General features: G+C 42.7%; 1 protein-coding gene across 1 annotated transcript in view; it reads left to right on the top strand.

Moving 5' to 3' along the window:
• Window positions 1-22,534, top strand: part of LOC108773685 (RNA-binding protein MEX3B) — a 39,429-nt gene extending 16,895 nt beyond the window's left edge. Inside the window, exon 2 of the mRNA XM_018539579.1 lies at window positions 20,121-22,534. Within this exon, the coding sequence (XP_018395081.1) occupies window positions 20,121-21,103 (983 nt within the window). The 3' untranslated portion in view covers window positions 21,104-22,534. The remainder of the gene's footprint in view (window positions 1-20,120) is intronic.
• Window positions 22,535-25,837: the final 3,303 nt, after the last annotated feature.

The raw sequence follows: 25,837 nt of genomic DNA, 5'->3' as shown, positions 1-25,837 counted from the left end.
TCTCTCTCTCTCTCTCTCTCTCTCTCTCTCTCTCTCTCTCTCTCTCTCTCTCTCTCTATTATTATGTTTTTGCGATTTATTTGTGTCTGCATCGCGGCCGATTTTCAATTTTTTTTCCCCCCCCGCCTACCTTTCTCCGCCTTCTTCTTCTTCTTCTTCTTCTTCTTCGAGGAAGGAGTCGTCGGCCTCCTGCATCGTGCACCTCCCGCGCACACGAATTCGCAGGTGCATCGGGCTTCGTAAACTTTGTTCTTTCAAGGAAGAAAAAAAAAGAGAGAAAGATAACGGCCGCGTCGCACCTGCATACGCGTGCCCATCTTTTGTCAACGTCATTCGCGCCGGAAAGCAGCGCGCCGGTTAATCGGCCGCGTTAAGAGGACAAGGTGTACGAACGCACGTGCCCGCTGCTTGCTACCTTCGGACAACGCGGGCAGACAGGTGCCCGATGTAATTAAGCCGACGACCCGGTCAGGTTTGTCCTGCACCGCCGTGTTTCAGCGTCCGCAACGCGCCCGAAATATTTTATTTCGCCTCGAGATGCAGCGTCTTTTTTTTTTTTTTTTATACATCTTCTGCCGACGTGTCGCGTTCTTGTACGCGATCGAAACGATTATAATTTCAAATTTCGACGTAGCAAACACGTGAGAATGATTCTCTTCTAAGGTCGGTAGCGCCGACAGGCGTTAGGTACATTCTTGCGCGTGTTTGCAGCACCGAAGACTAAACTGAAGATTTTATCTGAGTTTTGAGAACCGTTACCATTCGCGCCGTGTTTCTACTTCGAAAGAGAAAGCGACGGATAGAAGAACGGTTAGGTACGCCTGTCCTCCACAGGTAGCTGCTGAAAGTGGTGCACGTCCTTCCGTGCCAGGGCGATTTTTGGTATTATCGTGTGCCGAGGGTATATCCCGTGTCCTTCCGGACCTGACCTCGTCCTCACGGCCTGTCGGCGTTATAATACCTGTCTTTCAATGGAGGGAGTTATATACCTGCGTTTCACGAAGCTCCTCACCCTTCGTGCGGAACATTTCAAACGATAATGGTCCGTGTCTAACAGCTGCGGCGAGCAAAAAGTACATTTTCCAGCCCATAGATGTTCTCCTGTCGCTCTTTTCGTTCATTCTATTGCTCTATCTCCTAAAATCTTCTTACATGTTAACTTCATTGTTCTCGTTATTTTCTTCCTACATTCTAAACATCCCAGAATTTAACAATTCAATGGGCCAAAATATTTGGGGAACCTAAATACTTGGGTGTACGATTATAACTACATATTATAAGCATACTTTTTGAAACAAATCAAGAAATGAACGAGATAGATATCCTGCTTCCGTGTTTCGAGTATCAGAAGATCCGCGATAACATCGCGACAAACACAGGACATGCAGGCAGATCACGCAATACATTACGGGGGGTAAAATCTCCAATAGGCGAGGCGACATCGTCAGACTGCGGTACTTCCTGCCGATGACGGAGGAGGCTTAGAAAGTACGAGGGGAGAAAAAAATTGGATGGCGTATTCGCCGTGACGAGCAGACTACCACGGTGGCGGCCATTGGCTGCGCTAGACGAAGAAACGGAAGGTGCCCGGATCGTGCTTCGCATCCGAAAACTCGTTGGGCTCGTGCCTCTTACCGTTCCTTCTCGGTCGAGTAACCATTTCCGAGAATTTCCATCGATTGATTTACAAAGAAGCGCCTTTTATTCTCCCGCTTAATGTCCGTGCCTGGTCTAACACTTTTTCTTAATACTCAATCAGGAATTTTTAATTTCCTGAAAATGAAATTCAGAGTACGGAGTAAAGATTCTTCAATAAGAGTCTGGAGACGAGTCGCAGTTTGTATGCAGGATAGTAGTTTTAACAAAACTCTACGAGAAAGAAGAATATTTCTTTCTTTCTTTTTTTTTGTTTGTTTCTCTCTCTCTCTCCCAGGAATTGTTGAAACATGAACTAATCAAAAGTGGCTTTCTCATGTTCAGACTCTATTAGAGGGTCTACAGAGGTGTGAAGAGGAGGACGTCTTGGTGCAGAATGGCAAAGTTTTATCGGAACGCGTTTTTTTACGCGAACGAAGTAGGGCTCCCTTGTTTTTCATGACATACCTTTGTGTCACATCTATTTATCTCAAGAATGCGTTGCATTTCGAGTTGGCTAACAAGCTGCCAACTCAATGTGAATTACACGTCTTTTCATTCATATCTAATCAGCGTGGGTGGTACGAAAAAGACATCAGTTGGAAAGAAAGAAAAGCGAAAATCCAACCTGGTCGTTCGTCCGAGCGGCCGGCCGGCCGGCCTGCCTCTGCCTGCCTGCCTGCCTGGCCTCGTTCGTGCTGCCTTATCTCATTCAAACAATCCTATTATCAGAAGTCTCCCGAGTTCGCATATCGCTGGTTCCGCAACCAGCTCGTCGTTTCGTCACTCATTCTCGTCGTTCTCTATACAATGCGACTTTGCGCCGCCGGTGCTGACGTTGAGTACCACTGAAGCCTCGAATCGTTGAACCACGGAGTGGTTCAGTGGCTCCAAGGCCGGCGGAAACCACGGGTGGGATGTGCGGGGCAGAACGGCCCTTCTTCGACTGGAATCGTTTCTCTCCTCTCCCATACAACAGCGTGAGCGCGCCTTTCTTCGTCGACCTCTGCTTCTTCGTCGTGTATAGCCTTCGTGGTCTCGCGAAGAAGGAAGAAGCAGAATAAGACGATCACGGTAACGAAGATAAGGAGGTGGATGATACAGAGAAGAGGAAGACGAAGAACAACTCGGATTGGCTCTTGTGGGCGACAAAAATGCGCTGCAGTGGGTGCTGGCCCCGTCGTCGCCTCGTCTCGACGCGACGCCCGGCGTCGATGCGCGTCTTGTTCTCGAATCGTTCGCGGAAAGTGCAACGCGCCCTGCCCGCGTGTCTATGACCTTTTTGTTGAATGACCGCGACCGAACTTTCATCGTGTATCATGCTGCTGTATTATATCGATAAATCTTTCATTAGTGGAACATGCTATATAATTAATCGATTATTTAATTATTCGGACAGTGTTTAATGACAACTTTAATTATTCGAGAGACATTATTTCAATGTTATGTCCTTCAATTAGGAGAGGGAGGGAGAGAGAGAGAGAATTTTCGATAACATGATATCGCTCACATACAGTGCTGACATTTTCATTGTTTCAATGTTAAAGACAATGTCTCGGTTTACTTCGTGGGAGATGGATTGCGTTATGGACGCAAATAGAGTTGTCCGTGTAAAGAACTCTGTTGGAGCGATTAGAGTTCAACTAGACGTAACGAGTTGAGCATGATTTGCGTTTTACATTGCGATATTGATGCGAGTCATTCGAAAGTTATATCGCACGGTTATATTGCTCCTCATTTGCAGCGAGCCGTGTTTCTTTGTATATTGACGTATATATATGTATACTCGGGATGAGAGAACGATACGCGGGCATGCGAGCGAGCCACCGTTGGTGCGTCGGCCGAGTCCAGGCCTGTTTAGTGCTTCTACCACCTCCTTCTCTCGAACGACCCAGACCCATTTTAGGAATGAAATTTGCGAGATTGTCGAGCCCACCCCGCCGACTGCACCAGTTTCGACGAGCAGAATTCACGGAATTCTAAAGACGACGCGCGGCATGGTCGGTCGTAATTCCTCTCAAGAATCTTGCAAGTCTGATAAGGACATGGTCGGATTTCGCCCGTCAGGGTTGCTACAAAATTCGAAATCATATGGAAATCAGAGAAATGTCAGAGAACTTTTAGCAGAGAAATTTTTGGCTTCAAAGAAATTATATCATGCAGTTTTAAAATACTATCAACTAAACAATTACATGCAAACAGTATCAGCAATATTAATAGTAATTTACATTGTTAGGAAATTACTTGCTCGACAAGGTATTGGATGATTTTCAAATCAGGACGAAACTACAAAAAATTTCAAAATATTATTGCAAGCATCAGGGAAAGTCACGAAATTTTGTATGAATGTCTGGCAGAAGTTATGGATGAGGAATTTGTGATAACCTTGTCCGTTGATGTCCTTTGGACGCGACGTCATTCACGAGATTTTACCCGCGTGTATCCTCACCCGTGAGAGACACCGATTTAATGTCGTTCTCGATTTTCGCGCATGATGCGATATCTTGTTCCACGGAGAGTTATCGCGATCGTCGAGGATCCTGGGTTTTACGCGGGATTCTACGTTCCCGGGCGTATCAATAACTGTGATTAATTTCAGTTTATGTGCACTCGACACTGCACTGATAGCACGCGCGCGCACTCGTTGACAAGTTGAAAGCGGTTTGATTTAAGTCGAAAGCGATTACGAACGTTAGGCACGCAATTAGAAATCGTTGCGTTGGCCAACGCGTCTTATTACTGAACACCTTTAACTCAAGTATTATGCAACTCGTGCTGTTCGACGACACACGTCACTCCACGCGCTAACACTTTTACGCGTACCTACGCACAGGATAGGTGAAATCAGATTTGAATTCTATTTCCTGCCCCTCCCCACTTTCCTCAGTTCAAGGATCCGCCGAACGGATAGTTTAAATGTCAAAAATTTCCGTGTCGCAATGATTCTTGTTCGAAGGATCTATGGGGATTGCGTTCATCGTGACAAATTTCGCAGGGAGATTAACCACGTTTCGAGCTCGCCTCTGTCGCTCGGTATTTTTGGACGATCTATTTCCCTTCCATTTGGTGGTCCTTTACCGAGGCTGCGGGAGGCTCCACGCGCGTTCTGTCACAGAGATGTGTGCTCTCTCGCTGGTGGTCCGCGAGAAAAATGACGATAATTGGGATCGACACGGCTGCGGATGTTCGCCGATCGATCAATCAGTCGACTCATCGAATGTCAAAATGTAAAGCTGCAAACTAGTCAAAGTCCCTGAATCGTTTAGAAACGACTCACACGTCGTTACTTTACTTTCCGTATCACGCGATTTCCTGTTTACTTTTCGCGGATTGATATTCTCGTACGTTAAATATTTGACTTGCGTTTCGATCGCGATCATCGTAAGATTACGTAGCTATTGAATAGCATTCTGGAAGAAAGATTTCGAGTTAATTTAGTCGTGCAGGTAACGCGTGACAATATTTGCGACTTTGTTACATATACGGTGATCGGTCTATCTACCTATCTCTTTCTCTCTTTCTATATCGTAGATAAACTATCGATCAACGCCTTTATGCGAACAGTCAGCTTGCTCCGCTCGCTGACGCGAGGAGACAATCGATAGCCGTGATATAAATATATCGAGGCAGTATATATCGTGCCACGTAGTAACAATTATTTTTACGTCGTAAAGATGCAGCTGTAAAAGTGGTTTGTGGTGTGGTGGCTCCCTTTTATACTAGAATTCCTCAAAGTAAGAGTTAGGACATCGGCCGCCATTAATAGAGAACATAACGGAAATGTCTCTCCATGGCACGTGAAAGATTGTCATATTATTTACAAGTGTTGTTTTAAAAATAATGACTGTACGCGTGGAAAGAACATTTAATAGAGAACATAACGGAAATGTCTCTCCATGGCACGTGAAAGATTGTCATATTATTTACAAATGTTATTTTAAAAATAATGACTGTACGCGTGGAAAGAACGGTTTTGCTGAAATATCTAAAAATTTGACTAGATACAAATCTAAAAATAAATTTTGTTGAATTATCACAATAATTATATGCAAGACGTTCAAACTTTTTACTAGAATGTCAAGATTTTTTGCGATATTTATCATATAAATTTTCTACATAATTATTTTCATGATTTAACCAGATTATTTTCAGATCTGTAACTATATATGTTTTCAGATACTTCAGCAAAACTTTTTTTTATGTACAGTTTATTTCTATCAATATAGATTAATCTAGTTTTAACTCACTCTTTATCTTTTTTCTAATTCTTAAAAGTAATCTACATTGATAGAAATGGACATATGAAAAGTCATGATTTAATCTTACGTTAACATTTATTAAGTTTATCGCTCGACGAACATATATGCATATTATTGTGTTTCGTTCGTGTCGCTTCTCCTCTGTTACCGACAAATAAAAAATCATTACTCGGTGTTCAAACACTCTCGAGGAACTACTTTATACCCAGATATATCGATTTCCCCGGCAGCGTGTAAGTACAAAGAACCACGCAAGTTGCGGGCGCGTGTTTACGCTCAGTTCGCGGCCGCTCGTTGGATTTCGCAATAAATTCAAGGATATGGCTCTTCAAGGCTTCGTCTGCTTGATGTCTGGCCACTCCGCGATATGCATGTGTCAGTGTCGCGGGCCGTAACGATTGAGAAAAGATGACCACTCAGAAGAGACTCTTCGTTTGAATTGATTTACGAGTCGTATTATATACGATTAGAGGACTATAAATAAAAAGTATACGGAGGGATGATGCATCTTGACATATTTAATAAAACAGTTATATCATGTTTATATGTATAAAAATAAATCGCGTCAGAACGTTCCAAGAAAACATTGAAATTCATTTATCGATAGCGTATCAAATGTGATACACTGTGCACTTGAGATTTTAGTTGACGATGTTTACCGTACGGCTCCTCGACATTTCAATGCAGACGAAACTAAGTGCTCGTGAATTTTCATCATCCGTGATATCTGACATCGTATTATTTCTCGCCGGTCGTAGAACTTTGCAATGTGTATCGCGGCGCGCAGGATAAAGAAAACGACGTCGCGTTGTTGGGGACCAGACGTCATCGTCGAAGCATGCACTCGCCTCGGACCACCGCAGCTCAACTTCGTTGAAATTGTGGTTCGTCGGAAAAATCGCGCATTCACGCGTACTGATTGCGGCTTTCGCGCACGGGCGTGATATAAGGAGCGGTTATATCGAATTTGCAATTTTCTTCGAAAAAAAAAATAAAGTATTCGACGATTCTTAGATGCACTTATTTTTTTATTCTACACTAAAAAAATTAAATTTTAATAAGTCTTCACTAAATGTAAACGTACATTTTTTTTATTTAATAGAAAAAACATTAATTTGATGTAATTATAATTTTTTTTAGTAAATATTTACTGTTAATCAAATGTACTAAATAAATGTTTACTTAATACTATTTAAAGAATATATTAAGATTTAGTAAAATTTTTTCAGTGTACTCTTTTAATTCGCGTATAGCGTGAATCTAATTATCACAGACCTCGTCGAGATAACACAGTGGAAATGCACTGAAAGAACAGTTTGGCTTGAAATATTTAAAAATTTAGCTATATAGTATAAATTTGATAGTAATTTTATTGGACCATTAAAAGAATTATATAAACTCAAATTGCTAGAATATCAGAATTTTTTGTAATTTTGCTCATCATGCTTGAGATTCTTATGTAATTATTTTGATGATTTACCATTATTTTCAGATTTGTAGTTAAATTTTTAGATATTTTTACAACATCGTTCTTTCCGTGTGTGTCAATACAGATTTCCCTCACGGTCGAGAAGCTCGCGTTTAAGATCGAGGACAGCATGTCATGTGAAATCTAGTCAAGGTAGTCGAAATTTCGATGGTCGTACCTACAGTTTTATCGAATTTTTTCAACTCGCTAAATTGTTGGGTCGAGTGGCCGAAACAATTTCAGGTAGCATCGAGTTTCGATTACGCGTTTGTTGAAGGATATGCGGGAGAATCGAGTGAGGATATGTCTTTTTTTTATCTTCTATCTCTTTATTTATTTATCTCTTTTCTTCATCGAGGCTTATCAGAAAAAAATTTTTTTAATATTTAAATATGTAACTTATTCGTCCATAACGATTAAAGTATTTCTAGCGTTTATAAAATGCCGAACGACGTTTTCTTTGAAAGCTTGCCTTCAAAGTGGTGGTTGATACTTAATGCCTTGTGTGTTGGCGAATTTCTTCTTTAGGAAACGTGAATGGTACGGATTGGTTCGGGGACTATTCCAGACAGGTCTCTCTCCTGAATAAGTTCCCATGGAAACCATTGGCGTAGCCGGCCACTAATATTTTCTGACGTGCTGTTGTATGCATCGCACGTGTATATGTGTGTCCACACACACACATATATATATATATATATATATATATATATCTCGATCGAAGGGAGAAAATGAGACCTCCGGAAAAATCTACTCTCGTGCCAAGAAAGCTTCAGGGTTAAGAGCCAGGGATTCGAAATTATCCGAAGCATGAAAGTGTCCGAGAATCTTTTGCGACGACCCCGTAATCAAGCGCGCGATGCACTTACTCGCGCAAGACCCGATAATATTCTCCTCTTGTTGACCTGGTCGGAAAGGGTGTTGTCCCGGTAGATAAACGTGCGCTTCGAGATCGCGCACGTTTTCTGCTTTGCCCGCACAAAACACGCGCAGCGACTGAATGGGAGGACAATGAAGACAGTGCGTGCGAGATATACAGCGCCCACCGCGAGCCACGCTCTCTCGGTCTGCGTCGCGGATAATCAAATGAATTATTGACCACGAGGCGACGACCGCCGGCCGTTGATCTAATCGGCCGTTTTAATCGCGTCGGACGACGTAAGCGCGACGCGCAGCACAATTGCTTCGGAGAATCAAGCGAAAAGCTTATACTCGTGAAGCGTGTTTCGACGACCAAGTATCGCACCGCGTCGAATAGATCTATCGTATATATTGTATATTACGTAATGACAGCGCTGGTGTAGTATGGTCGCGGATGATTCACTGTTAGGTCAATATCTCAAGCTGGAAACACCGGTCGGGCCTGTTACATGAGGGCTGTTTCTGAGTGATCGATAAGCTACGCGTGTCTCGTCGGCAGCTTGCGTACGTGCATACGTGTGTGCGTGTGTATGTCGTGTATGTACGTTTATATGTGTGCCGTCATGAGGGATTGTCGGTTAGGGTTGGACGACGAGGAGGGTTAGGCGACACAGGATGATAACCTCATTCTCGTATACGCGAATAATTAATTCAGTTTTGGAACGTTTTTATTATTCTGACAAAGAATTGTGCTTTCGGTTATTGTGTTTCTATTTTTACCAATGCAGATTAACTTTAATCTTTGTTCAATTTACCTTTTTATCTTCTAGAGAATTAAAGGATAAAGAATAAATTAAAACGAAATTAAAGTTAATCCGCAATGAAAGAACATTGGAGACGGGCTTAAGAATAAAAAGGTCGCAAATTTTTCAACACTTAATACCTATATTATTGACAGTCCAACATAGTAATTGATGCTGTTAACGTAATGTATGTAATGTATGACGTAAATTCTTTTGTTGATAAGTTGACGAATTACCGTTATCGCATTTGGAATTATCGGACATCCTCGTCCTTAGTATCAGAAATAAAATAATTTTGCGGCGAGCGTGGAAAATAAGCAAGCGACATCGTGTTATCGTATCGCGTTGAATAAAAATATTTTCCAATATTCCGTTTCTGCCTCTGTTTCTTGTATATATTTTATATTATATAATTTTTTTGTCGTTTGTTTTAAGTAGACGAATATAAGCTGTATTTCTCTTGGAGGAATTGGTGAAAAGTAAAGTCTCAATATCTTTTTCTATGTGTTTGTCTTGCATTTGACAACTTTGCTCTCTTACTTTATTGTCGAAACAGCAACGTTTCGTTTACATAGCATAAATAAAAATTTTCTTGTACGACAAATCAAACCGATGTAAGAAAAACGCGTTGCTATTGTTGTGTCGTCTCGTGTCGCTTCGATCAGATAGCCTGTCTTCCTGCCTTCGCATGAGTCACAATGATAATGAAAAAAAGGGTATACGCACATAGAATATCCCAAAATGCGTGACTCGAAATATTACAGCGAGATAATTATATCGAAAAATTATGTAAAAAAGGTTATTTATTTTTATTTCGAACAGTAATTTTCGAGATAACAAGGGTTTAAATATGGCCGCATATCCATATGAGTCGCTTGTGCAGTAATATTAGTGAACACTGATGAGTGCGAACTTCACTAATACTTGACGACCATCACATAGTTTGTGATTGGCAATATTTAAACTCTTATATACCTCAGAAATTATTGCTTAAAATCAAAATTTACAAATAACTTTATTTCATTTTTGAAAATATTTTTCTTGCTATGGTATTTTGAGTTGCGAATTTTGGAACGCTCTGTATATATATATATTTTTCACAATATATGTGTGTGTGTACATACATGTATAGTATTTTCGATGGTATTCTCGACACTACACATCGCGCTTTGCGAGACGTGCGTTCCATGAACGTGTAATGTGCTCGTTCGCTTGAATTCCTGGTGACGTAAAACCTGACGAGCCAGCGCAATATTAATATTCCGCTTGCTACAATATGTGCCGCGATTCGTTATATAAAGACTCCAATTAATGCAGTCTAGCCATTGCCCAATATCGATCCTCTCTTCGGGCGGGAAGGTCGAGAACGAAAAACTCTTCACGGACGACCGCGTCGCGCCAGCAAAGTATAATAAAAAAAAAAAAGCGTCGCACACCGAAGGACTAAATAAAAACGTTTATCTAGATAACGATATACTTTCGCTTACGCGATATCGAATCTCACAAACATGATATAACTTGATACCACTCGATATCTGCGGCAAATCTCTCTTGGCTGCGATTAATACATAAATTAATTTGGAAAGGTAGTCAGTGTACGTTATATGATGTTAGAATCGAAACGTTGAATATATTATCAACAGCGAAATGTAGATATCAGTCCGTATATCAGTGTTGATTTTGAAACGTTCAAAATAGGGAGAGGGGGGGGGGGAGCGCAGTCGAGGATCTTCGCCATCTTTGAGGTTTCTGTCGTGCCTGAACGCTCGATGGATGAATGGAGGTACTATACGCTCGTGCTCGTAACGCATCCGCGTGGCGTGTGTAACGCTCTCCCGCGGGACAAGAGAAGGATCGAGAGAGGAGGGAAAAGATACGCGGCGCGACGGCGTGGGCCGGCCGGCCGGCGCGCGTTTTGACATTAAATTGGTTCACCCACGCGTGACTTTCTAACGTAGCCGCATTTCCCAATTCGCTGCTCTTATTGGCCGGCCATTGCACAAATGTGCTCGCTGAAACTCTTTATCGGCGCGCGTTTTACATGACCGTGGAAAATAATTGTTGAGATAACGGAAATTTTACGGTGTTGTTTTTATTAGTGTCTATATATAACGAGAGATTCCTTTTGTTTTTAAGATCGAAGTAGATTGTCAAGTTTTTTTTCTGTAAGACGCGAGTCATGGATTTTCCTCGAAGTTGCTTCTTTGGAAATATATCGCTTAATTTCTCTTTTGACTAATTGATTTAGATCCAATAATTAATAGCTTGATTTAGATTAATTAATTTGATGTAGAACCGATTTATGAATATAAAAAAATGATTTAGGTGCAGTGTACTCGCGAATTAAATTTACAAGTTTTTTATATTGTAAAGATTTTTGTTCAAATTACACCATCTGGAAATTTGTCCTTCAAAACTAAATTTTCCATGTTCTATTTTTCGATACATCGCTGTCTCTGTCACCGAGATAAAAATGAATGAACGATATGTGTATAACGTTCGTCGTTTATACAATATATAACGGTTGCCGGAGGAAATGCCGGAATACTCGAACGTGTTTTACTATTTACAATTGTAAATTCATCCAAAGGATCTCTTTCTATCAACTTTCTCCTCTCTTCTTTCATCGTTATGTCTCGTCTCTCGCTTCTTCGTCTTTCGACATCGCCATCTCTTTTCCCGTCTGCCACAACTCGCGATAATCGCTATCGTATTACGTCGAACGTCTCTCGCTGCGTTCATATAGAAGACTGGCATTACAAGCGCGAAATTAATTTGCTAAAGCTTTAATTTCTTCTTTCTAATGTAACTTGGTCGCGATTCATCATCGATCTCTCTTAAGATTCCTTTCGCCTCTTCCTCAAAGAGATCGCTCGATCTCACGCTGCATAAATTGCGTATCTGACCTTGTTCCTTTAACGAAGTGACCCGGCATGTTCTTCGCTTCGCATTCTCATCAAAATAAATTTCGCATTTGTTCGGATTGCCGTGTCAATGTCGCGATCGATCGAATGAGATGAAGCACATTTTATGCGAAAGACGATCGCGTGTCGTCTTTAAGTATGCACAGTTGAAAATGTTCTCTTTTAACAAATAAGATGAAAATATTCAAGGACTCTTATTAGTATAACAATAATTAATATAAGTCAGTTTCTCTTTTAAATTTAATACATTTCACGTATCCCAAACACTGTCCATTCAAAATTTTTGTATTAATTTAATACAAGATAAATATATTAGGAAGTAACATAAATATTATGTAAATAAATAATGATAATACGTTTAACAGTCATATTTCTTCATTAAAATTAATATTTGCGATACATTAAATTAATATTCTTCAATAAACATAACGTTTGTTTGTAATAAGTTAAATTTGCATATTTTATATTTATCTTAAAATTTACATTAAAAAAATATTTTTTGTTATTTATTTACTTACTCATAATTGTATTATTTTAACACTGATAAATGTTGAATGTCAATTTACAAAATATTAAAATAATCACATATTAAATCAACATATCGTGTTAAAATTAATTAAGTTAAAAATTCAACGTAACATTTTTTAAAAGGTCTTGAATGTGAACGTTTTTAACATATAAATACCAAATTCTTTTATGCTACGTGCTTCTAGAATATTATTCAGGTTCGGACGACGTCGCGCGCGACTTCCCCCGGATCGTATAAATCTTGCAATCAGTAAAAAAGTTAAGCAGGCGAATCTACTGACGATCGCTGCGTAAGATCGCGCTCCCTTCGAAGTTTCGCAATCGGTTCGTGCGATGCACATTATTCACGCTTCGGATCGAGCGATTTTCTCCGCGCGCGAATCGGCACGCGTCTGTGCACAAGTTCTCATCGCGGCTTTTTCGCCTCTGGCGGTTCTTTTAAAATAAATAAATACGGGTTTGATTATTTTCTTATATACTTTATCCCTTTCAATACTTAAATCGGTCCATTATTCAGAAATTTAAAGAGTCATTAGTGCGAATTCTCAAGCGAATTTTTTTAATATTATTTAAATGTTTAATTCATAAAACGTTTTATATAAAATTATTAACACAAAAAAAGAAAAAGAATATAGAATATATTCTGCATTTTTATATCTGCACTGAGAAAAAAATTTAATAAATTTTAATAAAACTTTCTTTGAATGGTCCTAGCGGAATATTTACTTACGTGATAAATATTTAATTTAAATAAATAGAAAAATGATAGTTGAATCAAACCAATGGTTCTTATATTAAGTAAATATGTTTACATTTAGTAAATATTCCGCTAAGATCATTCAAAGAAATATTTATTAAAATTTATTAAATTTTTTTTTTATCAGTGTAGAGATTCTTAAACTAAAAAATATTTTTGGAATATTAAAATTGTAATTAAGCATTTCAGAAATATATATAACGTTTTGCTATAAATATTTTTTTTAAAAAGCAGACTTCAAGGGAAGAAGCCATAGTTCTCATTCATGGATCCGTCATTTATCGATCTAAACTTTCGAAGGAACGATGAGGAAGAAAATTCGCAGAATAACTGACGTAACCGATACCCACACACTTAAATTTATGAAAACAACATGTCCGAGGGGACATAAATTAGCAAAGCGGCGGGGAAACGCTAGAATAATCTCATGCTTCTATACTCATTGGCGGTCGAAACAGGAAATGCTAGTTGTGCACTGGAAGCCACGACGATCTCTAGCAGCCTCTCGTGAGGCTTAAATTATTCTTTTAAGACTATTATTTATGGACCCAGGGTAACTGTCGGTTCCCGCGGTGCGTTTCTTTCAATGTTTATCTCGAGAGGGTTCTTTCTTTATCGCAATTTTACGGGATCGGTAGTCTCTGCTCGCCGTGAACCTTCTCCTCTATTTGTGATTATGTTCGATCAGGGTTGATTTACATTCGGTGGATATAAATCTCGCGTGGACACGCGTGTTATCGCGGCGCGCGTACAAGAGTCGAGGTCGAGAACGCAATTCTCCGTTGAAGGCAGATAAGGGACTGTAATAATCTGGTGGCAAGGTGAAGAGAGAGAGAGAGAAAGAGAGAGAGAATAAGATAAGAAGAAGTATGAGGAGCTACAGAGAAATAGTGAAAAGCGGCGGTAAGTTGCAACAGAAACGAGACGCGACGTGATGGGAATTGAATCAAACTGAGAGATACTGTTGCATCTTCGATGACATCCGATAAGATTTTCCTGGAAAAGAGTCGACTTCGACATTCTTTAGAAAATTTACCTTTCTTTTTACCGAGAGAGCAAGCGCGGCGAATCTAGAACACGTTTATAGTATATTGTCTCTTAAGTTTTCGGAACGGTTGATTGGTTACATCTGAGGCGAAATTGCGTAACAGATGAGAAGCATTTCTTTCCTCAGCGTTCACGGTTCGAGCTTTTCCCGGGCATTGTCCGCTCCCTCGCTCGGTGAGTTTGAGGTAGGTCGATCGACGAATGACTCACCCTTTGGACTCGGGCAAGAGGGACTCTGGGCGGAGCGGCTTCCACGGTGGGCAGCGCATCCCATTATATCCACTGCGGCTCGTTAATATCGTGACATCCAATATCGCGTAATTATATACGTACTGTTTGCCACATAAGTCCCGAACCGATGGCGGGTTTCTCGCAAACTGATAATGAATCATCGAGTAGAAGTAAATGCGTCTCGTTATTGCACTACAGCGCTTTTTTTCTTCTCTTTCATCGTATAATATTCGCGCAGTGTTCGAGTAAATTTCTAAGTACGAGATACTTATTTCAGCACGAGTAAAATTTGCTTTTATCTCTCGTAGTCTCGTAAAAGATATACGATCGCTTGATATGCTTCCGGAGACCAACCATCGTGTGCGCCCGTGTCGTCACCGATGGCTCGAGGGTGTCCTTACTCTCTCTTCAAGGACCATCGTACCTCTACATTTCCATAGAAGATTAACAGCCTGGTACAATCTACATTTTCCATCGTGAGATCTCGACCGGAGACTCTCATCGAGAATCTTCTCGAACGAACGTATTATTGTGAGGATTGCTGCTCGAGTCCGAAGAAAAAGAGTGCATGGCGTGTGATCAGAAAGAGAAACGGAAGAGAGAGACAGAAAAAGAAAGGAAGGAGAAAGAGAAAGAAGGAAAGAGTAGGAGGAGAACAAACGACGTTGGGCCGCAGTGTCAGTGGAGTTCAATCTTAATATAGTATGACCTCCACTGCCATTCGAGACAGTGTCGGGCGCGACCGCAGTTGCAACTGCGAGCTAGCAAGTTGTGAGTGAGAGAGAAAGGAAAACGGGGACCGAGAGAGAGAGAGAGAGAGAGAGATATACGATGACGAAGCGAGAGTGATTAAAGTAGAAGAACGGAGAAGGACGCGAAAAGAAGAAGCGGGGTAAGAGAAGAAGAGAGGAAGAGAACATGCTGGTGAACGCGTGCGTGCGTGCGTGCGTTGCACCTTATTCCCCAGTCCGATGAGTGAGCCTCGCCTCGGTTATTTCAGAGACATTAGTTTCGAGAGAGAGAGGAGAGAAGATACGGAGAGAATGCGCATAGTGAGAGAGACGATGCATGCGTGCGTGCGTGCGTGCATGCGTGCGCGCGTATGCTTAGTCGTCGAGAGTGTCATCGATCTATTTCGAGAGGAGGCTGGAATTTCTGGCCTTCGTGAGGGGTCAGTAGAAGAGAGAAAGAGAGAAGAGCGGAGAATGGGGGAGGGTGAGAGAGAAAGAGGAAATCTCTCTCTAGGGGGAAAGGAGAAGAGAGAAAAGAGGAGAAAGAGAGGATGACACGACGATGGACGGACGGACGGACGGACGAACGGGTCGTTACCACACCTGCGCGCGCACTCGCCGATCTGGACTGCCCGATGGTCAACGCACGAATGACCGCGTGCTCCTACGTCTTCATCGCCCGAACTATCCAAAGAAGGAGAAAGAGAAAGAGAGAAAGAGGGAAAATCACAGTCGTGGCGAACTTCTCGCGTACTCCATTATGCGAGTGGACATTTCATTCACGCGCTTCAGCTTGAATAGTTTTTAGATAACAAAATCGAAATTATTAATCGTCGATTCACTTCACATACAATAGCAATTCATGCTCTATGGAGTATGTGCTGTATCGAGAGAAGAACAAAGAGAAACCAATATAAATGGTCTTAAATAATACACACATAACTGTTTCGATTACAAGATTTTTTTTTTATATTTTTTAGTATTCTTTCTGTAAAGAATACGGGTTTCGGTTTTTGAAAGTTTCTTCCCAGGTGCGTAAGAAATGAAGTAAAACGAAGAATGAGGGGATGATTAATCGTTTTCAAGGCGATAAGTCCACTTTGCGAGGGAGTATTTGTACAGAGGCGGCAGCGAGTTATCGGCGAGTTATTGGAGTTTTCTCGACTGTATAGCTCGCGCGCGTGTCGAGTGGGGTTACGTTAGAAGGGGGCAACGCGGTGGAAGAGAAAAGGGATGGATGGCACGCGGGAAGAAGAGGCGGCTGATCTAACGATATGGTGGGGAGAGAGCGGCGGTGGTGCTCGGCCGTTGCATTGTGGGGGTGTTGGCCTTCAACTTGACGGCGCAGTTTCACTGACCTGCCTGAGAAACCCGCCAGCAACGTGTGTCGGGGACCTACGGGCGCATCCACGACGCCAAAGGGTACCGCTACTTAAGAGTCCATCGGACCCTAAACAAACGCTGCTGTCGCCGACGAACGAGCGTGGAAGCCACGCAGATATGTTAACTTTGTAGCTTCTCGATGTGTGGTTCGACGGCTGGCACATGAAAAACAGTTTTTCCGAAAACTCCCCGTTTCTACGAATTTCCCAAGAGAGATCAACTACAGAGATCGATTCTCTTGACAGCCATTTACTTTTCTGATAAAATATCCTTCTCTAGTAAAAGAAAAAATAAGAATTGTTTTAAATATAATTAAGGATGCGCAATAATCTCTTTCTTTCATATTTTGTATATATTGTAATATAATTTTTATCTAATAATTTGAAGGAGTAATATTTTACATCTCAATGATTAGGTTTGCGTAAAGACTTAATTTTTTCGTTCTAATTTGTCGAGAATACTTAGTCGAGGTCTCAAGTAGATATCCAAGGAGAAGTGTCTCTCAGCTGAGATATTACGTGGGCGTCATTAAAGCAAAGACGAGCAGATGGCCAACGAAACTTTGTCGAAACATGTTACTTTGGCCTTTTTACGAAGTATAGTAGTAATAAGAATTAGACTTTCGAAAAATTCATTAAAAGTGTCTACAACATAATTTAACTATAAAGTAATTCGATAATCGATACACGAGCAAATTTGAAATAATACATTTTAAGGATTAAGGAAAAGAACATCGATGTATTACAAGTTCAGTAAAGACAAATTTAGAAACGTTGGCGCAGCCCATATATTCGACGCTCTATGCACTCGAGTTACACGGAGCGTCTATATAATGCAGCCATGAGGCGCGTAGAAGCCTGTAACTATTGATCCTGCAGCCTTTGGGGAGCCGCTGCTGCTGCCGCCGCCGCCGCTACTGCCGTCGCCGTCGTTGCTGCTGCGGATTTTAGCAACGTCACGGACGCATGATGTATCGTGGGAATGAAGAGACACAACTCCATCGAATAGCATTCGTTTATGATTGTACTCACACTCGGGGACCAACGTGTGTTTGTGTAGGCATCAATCATGAATAACCTTCGACAAACAGAAAGAATAAATTTACGGGAGGTTACCTCGTTGGCAATTATTATTTTACGATGATGAAATCTTTCCGCGAATCTCTCCTCGTGGATCTTTGTCGCGACTGCATTTGAGCGAACCGAAGTGTCTAATGCGCACTCTCAAGTTGACTTGAGATCGAGTCCGGATTCGAATCCGGATTCGCTGGTCTACGATTCCACGGTACATACGGAACACTCGGCGCGGCGGATCAAGAAAGACGAACCGAAAGGCCCCCGGACTCGTTCTTTTCGATTCTCTCTTCTCGGCCTCTCTCGTCCCTTAGACGAAGCGAACAAAGCAAAGGGTCCCCGAGCAAGCAGCGTTCTCTCTGACGGACGGGGCCTTCTTTCTTTCTCCTCTCTTTCCCTCTCCCGCCCCTCTCTCTTTCTCTCTCTCTTTCCCTATCTCTTCGTCTCGCCTCACCTTGGCCGCGGCCCTTCAACTGTCTACGACCCACGCCCCACCTTCTCCTCTTTCTCCGTTTGTGCCACCACCATCGGTACCATCACCAACCCACCATCGCCACCTTCCTCGAGGTTCTACGAGCACGGCAACCTTCCTCTCCTTGGCGGGTCTTCGCTCTCCTGCCGTGCATCGTAGTATACCTGTGCACAAGTTCGCTTGCACGCACGCATGCACGCACGCGTGCGCGCGCGAGCGCGCGCCCGGGTATTCTCCGATCCACCTCGTCCACCTGCCTCTACCTCGACGCGGAGTTATTTAGCCGAACCAAAGCCGCTCCGGTTCGCCCTAGGCGAATTTCCGGAATAAGGCAGAGAGAACCTTCGAGAAGCGGAAACTCGGCTGGCGAGCACGAGGTTCAAGTTGCACGCGAGCGAAGTCCTCTTTGAGAATTTTCTACCTGTGTATCTAGAAATACAAAAATTTTATATCAAAACTGAAACGTTTCCGAATGTCTTCTTATAAATAGTTGACATTGACGAAAAAAATCAAAAATTGTTATCTCCACAATTTTAATAAATAAAAATATATTTAATAGATATTTAATGTATGCATACAAATGATACATATCGAGTTGTTCTTGCAGCGACTCGTGTAATACTCAGCTAAATGGAATTGCGGTTCTAATAGCATTTACGCCCTCGGGACAACCTCACGGCCTCTCTCTCTCTCTCTCTCTCTCTCTCATACCCTCGGACAAGTCAGTCAATTTCTTTGCTGTACGCGCGTGTCGCCAATCATCCACTGCCACGTTTCGTTCCGTATCGACATTAGAATTACGCATCGCGGCGGCCCTGAAGAAACAGAAGCTATGTCCGTGACACTGTCGCGCGCATGTCACGCTTACGCAAAGATATCGCTAGGCCTTCGCGTCGTCTAGCCGGCAGGCGAGTTTCCAAGTGCATTCTATCCGCACGCACGAACAAAGTAATTCCGAAGAATTTATCCGTGGCCTTGCTCTCGCCCTCACGCTCTTTTGCCCTGAATTCTGCCCGTCGTTTTTCGCTTTCTTACACATGGCACGCGTTTTAAAATGCAAAATTTAATTGCGATAAAGAGAACAGAGAGAGGGAAAGAGAGTAGTATAGTGATGCTGATCACGTGAAAGAGAGAGAGAGAGAGAGAGAGAGAGAAACGAAAAAGCGCGTGGTATGCGATGCAACATATGTACGTCGCCTTCTCTCCTTCCATCGACGAAGGAGAGAGTGAACTGAATGAAAGGGAGGCTCGAGAGGGGGGAGAGTGGAGGATAGAGCGAGATTGAAAAGGATAGAGACAGAGAAGGAGAAACGGAAGGTTCCCAGGATGAGCGCGAGAAGGAAACGACAGAGAGTGGAGTCAGGAGCGAAGGAAGGAGGGGAGGAGTGGTTCACCTGCATTGCTAGCATTGCGCTGGCTCAAGGCCAAAGAGTCTGCGAGACCGAGGACCAGACCGGGTCGGGACCTCCTTCCTTCCAGTTTCCTGCACCCTGCTCTCTCACCGCACCGCGTGCGTTCTCTTGCTTCGCGGTGTGTGCCTACTGCATCGAGTTCTCTCCTTTTCTCTCGGCTCTTTCCTTTTCACGCTGTGCCCCTCTATAATACGCAAACAATTGCATCACGGACGCGCTGCTACGTTTGAAGGCTTATTACGCGCATGCGGGCAGTTTCGTGCTCCTCCGACGCAAAACATGAGAAATAAAAAAACTCGCGTGCCACGAGGGTGTGCACACAGTAGCATAATAATTGTAATCAATTTTCTCTCATTATGCTTACAGTATACGTGATATTGATATTTTTTTTTCTAATTATTCATTTTATTCAATTATGCGTAAAAATAGAAAATACAGACAGATAGAGCTCCTCTGTATAGGTATTAAATATTTAATCGTCCAAGAGAATCCAAGAGAGCTAAGTAATGAGCGTTTCTTTCTTTATTTGATTGCAGGCTGCAAGATCAAAGCTCTCCGAGCAAAAACGAACACCTATATCAAGACACCAGTGCGCGGTGAAGAACCCGTCTTCGTCGTCACCGGTCGCAAGGAGGACGTGGCCCGTGCGAAGCGTGAGATTCTTTCTGCCGCGGAACATTTCTCGCAGATTCGCGCGTCGCGCAAGAGCTCGCTGGGCGCTCTTCTGGGTGCGCCACCCGGGCCACCCGCGACGGTGCCCGGTCACATAACGATTCAGGTACGAGTGCCCTACAGAGTAGTGGGTCTGGTCGTAGGTCCTAAAGGCGCGACCATCAAACGAATTCAGCATCAGACGCATACTTACATCGTGACGCCCAGTCGCGACAAGGAGCCTGTATTCGAAGTGACGGGATTACCGGAAAGCGTCGAAGCGGCCAAACGCGAAATTCAGGCTCACATCACCTTGCGAACCGGCACTGCACCCGGCGTTGTCGATGATACTGATCTGCTGGGCGCACTCTGCCGCGGTGGTCTCGGCTCTGTTCTCGGTATTCAAAGCATGGACCAACCGGGATCGAACAGCTCCAGCAGTTCTAATGGGGCGTTTTCGAGCAGTGCCAGCTGCAGCAGCTCGTCCAGCAGCACCGGTGGAATAGGGATGAATGACCTCGTCGCTATTTGGAATGGAATAGAGAGGGACGAAGGAATTGGCGAGTCGCCGTCGTTTGAGTCACAGCCGACCTCGACATCGTCAATCTGGTCGTTCCCGAGCGTCGCGCTACCCTCGAGGCCATCACCGCCGGCGACGGCGAGCCCGGCGTCGCCCACGGATTCGCTTCTAGGCGGCGCACGACGGGATTGCGTCGTTTGCGGCGAGAAGGAAGTTAATGCGGCATTGGTACCCTGCGGACACAATCTCTTCTGCATGGACTGCGGCAATCGGGTCTGCGAGAATCAGGATCCAAGTTGCCCGGTATGCTCCAGACCCGTCCTGCAGGTGCTTCGTATTTTCTCCTAAGAGGGACTCCGCCGAGTCGCCGCCCGTCAGTCTCCCGTATCGCGACACCCGGTGTACCCGCAGCGGCTGCATCAGCAATTTACCTTCTACCACTCCTCGAGCATGGCCGGTTAATAATAACTGTTCCAGCGGACATGACGACAAAGCTGGAAGACAACGTTAGCGCCCGCGCGACAACGACGATGCCTGCGCGCGATAATCCTCTCGGCAGTCCTCAAAGTTGGCCTTTTTTCTTCGCTGTCATCGCTGTCGTCGTTGTCGCCATCGTCGTCATCGTCATCATCGCATCATCGTCATCTTACCATACCGGTGTGACGCCGTTGTCGTCAGGGGACCGAACGCGCACAAAGTCTCAGTTCCACGGCTGCCAATAATCTCTTTTAACGCGACGGGAATTCGCCTCGACGAATCGACCGTTTAGGGCCGATCGTCGAGTCCGTCGAGTTCCCGCTGACCGGATACAACGAAGCCAGCTTTTAAGTTCTACGAGATATATATTTAAAGAGACAGAGATAAGGATGGAAACACTCACCCATCGCCATCGTCATCGCTTCCCCTTAACCTCCTTCCCTTGTATTCCAACCGCCTGTACCCCTTTCTCCCGCCCCCTCCCCCGTCCCTTGACGCTTGCATAGATTGGGCTCGCGGCTCGTCGAGTATATTTTAATAAGCCTCGAGGTATGAGAGAGACGGTACGAGGGCACCAAACACGAATAACTCCCATCGTACCGTCCACCGGATTAACACATGCGAGAAAAAAGCCTCTCTATTGCCCGCAAAAGCTCGACGTTGCAATGTTATGCGACTGATATTACTAGTAGCGAGACTGATGATTTCCGAGACGCTACTCTCTTTTCTTTCTACCGAGGCTACACAATCCGAAATAAATCAATTAAGTCACGGACCAGTTTAGCCTCATCGCCGAACTTTTTGACTATACTCAACACCGTCGGTGTTTTGCTGTTTTTTAAAACTCTGCTCGTTCCTGAGATCTTTTTTGGGTCGAACGTTTGCTGGGAACGGAGGCGGCTTATTTAGCATGATGGATCTTAGAGCTTTGTCGATTTTCCTTTTCATATATTTTTTTATAACTGACTGAATGATGAATCACGTTCAAATCATATCCAAAGAAATAACGTTCCATTTTTTGACTGCTTCTAAGCTTCGTATGTCATATTCGGTCAAAGCATGCTTGTATTCGTATCTTCGACTGTAAATCTTTTTAATCGGTGATGAAACAAGGAGAAGATACGTATCTAACGTTTTATTTGTCTAACCTGCGATGCTTGATTTTGTGCCAAAAGGGCTAGACAAAAGAAAGATTTTTTCGATAATTTCGCAAAAATCGCGCACTAGACAACTCTTGCGATTCTCGCAAGCTGCACTTACATATTTTTCCTATTTTTCTTTAAAAAAAAAAAAAAAAAAAAACAAATAAGCGTACAATATAGTTTTGATCTCAGCGTTCACTTGGGACGCGCGTAGAAAGTGTTAAGTTCATCGATCCAGAAAGGGGTTTTCCGTTGCCGAGTGTACAATTACGAACTCGACGAACCTGCGAGCTGCGGTCGCTAGTGCGACAGCGAAGATTACCGAGAATTATCTACACGTACACGAGTCGCAGACACAAACACACATACACAAACATACACACGTATATTGGACACACTGATAGATGATCTCGCACAGACATCCTACACGTGAAAAAGAGAGGGAAAAGAAGAGAGGGTCACGGGCCCCTCGATTCGCCACGAAATCACGTAGTGAATATATAGCGGACGGCGCGTTCGTTCCACCCGGCTTCCCTCGCCATTAGAGTATTATCTTAAAATGATATCTTTATATAAGCGAAATAGCAATGGAAAAATATAATAGCTCTAATATATTATAAATATAAATAACATGTACGTATATATATATATATGTGTGTATATTCATATATATTTATATATATGTATATGTATATATATGACGTCAGTCTGACCGTGGTACGAAAGCGAGAGAAAAAGGGGTGTGCGTGTGTGAATGAAAGAGAGAAACATAGGCGGCGAATGATATTTTGTCGACGAGATCTAGATTTTGTATTTTTCGCGCATTTCGCCGACGGGACGACGGGTGGTCTTGGGCCGTGACGCCATAGAGAAAGAGAAAATTATTGACATATTATCTAGGAATATGTTACACGATGCGTAGAGAAAATGGAAAATTGCAGAAAATTATGCGGATAAAAAAAAAAAGAGGGAGAGAATAGAACGCAACGCGTAAGTCGAGGGGCCGCGCGTCCATTCTCGGACAGGAAGAACGAGCGCAAAAAATGGGGTCGGTCGATGACGCCGACTACTCTTGCGAGTTGCATTTTTCAACTCGTGATAATCGAGCGGATCGCTTAAATCCGATGCTAAACGACACTCGTTTCACGTTAGGGATCGATGATGCATACGTAGTAACGTTTTATTTCGTTTGAAAAGACATAATCATATAGTATCGCTATATTACCCTGCATCAGTATAAATATATATATATATATCTATATATATGTATGTATACCACATGGATGTATATCGGATCGTGTATCCGTCATATACGTCCATATTATTCTATATACATATACAATATGTCACTGTACCGCTTCCTCTACCGAGATCGCTGGGAGGAAGGACGAGTGCCGAACGTCTCTCATTACCTTTCGGAGACAGACGGAACTGTGACATCGTCCTGTCTCTCCCCCGTTCTCGTGGACGAACATCGTGCTTTCGCTAAGGCGATCTTAAGGGCCCTCTAGATTATAGATGCGAGGGTGTAAAACCGCGACGTTCGTCCTTCGTATCCATGAGAGGGAGCTCGGTACATGTCCCTACGACCTGTTTCTGCATATATAATCTCGTTTCGAAGAAAGACGAAAGAGGGGAAGAAGCTAATCAAACGGGGGTTTCACAATGGGGCCCTAACGCGCGTGACAGGAGAGAGATACTCCGAATTTTTACTCGAACAACTAACAAACGCGATAGCTTAAACAAGTTAATTGCGAGTCCGCGCATTTCCGTTTTCCCTCGCTTCGACATCGAGTTTATTCCATTTTTTCCGTTTAACCCCTCCCACCCCCCCATCAATAATCTCCTCGATTTCTCCGCCCTTTCCTCACTCCCCGCACTCCCAAGTCTCCTCCGTCGTTGTCTGCATTTCTATTTTTTTATCAAAAGTTCTTGTCAATCGTTGCCATTTTTTAAACGAATATATGCTCAAGTCGCAGCTCCGAATAAATCGAGATATATAATACATATTACATATATTATATATAAATATATATATTATATATATCTAAATCGCGCCCGTCTCGTGATGGACGTTGGAAGATGAAAGAGAATATTTTTTCGATTTTTCTGAACACACAAGAGACTCGACCTTTTTGTTTATTTTTTACTCTTTAATTTTCGTCGCGCCAAGATGTCTCCGTTCGTCGTGTGCCGCTTCGTTTCGTGTTTTTCCACTCCAGTTCCTTTTATATTTCCCGTATATACCGCGCGATCTTCGTTCTGGGCTCTCCTTTATAACACGCACTCACGCACGCGTGATACACGAACGAAGACTCGCACTCCACTCACGCACTCACTCCGCACGCGCTAAACGCACGCTAAAAATAAATTCTCGCGTACGCACGAGCTCCGGGGGGTGCGCGAAAGACATGCGCGAACGATATGTGTATATTATTATTTGTTACTTGTACAACGTCACAAACAAACACTTCACAGACACAGACGAGAATGAACATACAACACTTATACGTACACATCTACGCGTAACACATGAAAGATACACGTGCACCAATAACACGTTGATGCATAACAGAAACGTATATTTATATATTATAATAATCGAGAAGTAAAGAGAAAAAAGAAGTTTATTTTATATTTAAGTTCGAGGTAAAATAAATTCTATATTTTTTCTATGTTAAGTATAAAGAAAAAAAAAGATGTCGTAAAAAAAAGGTATGGTGAATGTGTCATAACACATACACACATATATATATATATACATATATATAAATTATATTATTATTATATTATATATATATACACATAATATAAAATATATTTATAGGTATTCTCTTTAGCATCTACGTTCCGAAAGACGCCGCGCAGCCGCGAGCGCGAAAAATGGCAGGCGGCTGACATGTACGTGCGTATATAATGTAGATCGTGTCAGATAATCTCTCATTAACTTTGCTATAATAAGTCTGAGAATCCGTTCTGAATCTCGCGAGAGATGGAAAAAGAAGAGGGTGAAAAATATGAGATAAAAAGAGAGAGAGAGAGAGAGAGAGAGAGACAGACGAACGCTAACGAAAAACGAGTTTTTTAAGCGGGAAGTCACTCTAGAAAGCGAGAGACAGAGCGGAGGGAAAATCTCATCAATTCCACGTATATATGCGTGCGTTTATACATTTTGATTGGATCACTGGGTGTATGGAGAGAGAAAGATATTACAATAATATATTATATATTTAAATTAGCGATCGCGAGAAAAGAGAGAGAGAGAAAGAGAGAGAAAGAGAGGTAAAACAAAACGCCGATTACTTATTATTCCACGGCGAAAAGTACGTTCTCTATGGGCACGCGAAGAGAAAAACACACGCGGGTAAAGAGAGAAGCGAGAACTTTTTAAGATGAAAAAAAGCTTGGATTTAAGAAAAATAGGTCTAGCGAAGGAAATGATAGCAGGTTAAACGGGTGAGAT

Source organism: Cyphomyrmex costatus, unplaced genomic scaffold (genome assembly GCF_001594065.2).
Source record: "Cyphomyrmex costatus isolate MS0001 unplaced genomic scaffold, Ccosl1.0 scaffold216, whole genome shotgun sequence".
Lineage (NCBI taxonomy): Eukaryota > Metazoa > Arthropoda > Insecta > Hymenoptera > Formicidae > Cyphomyrmex > Cyphomyrmex costatus.
The sequence above is the reverse complement of the archived record's forward strand: the minus strand, read 5'-3'. Positions and strand labels throughout refer to the sequence as shown.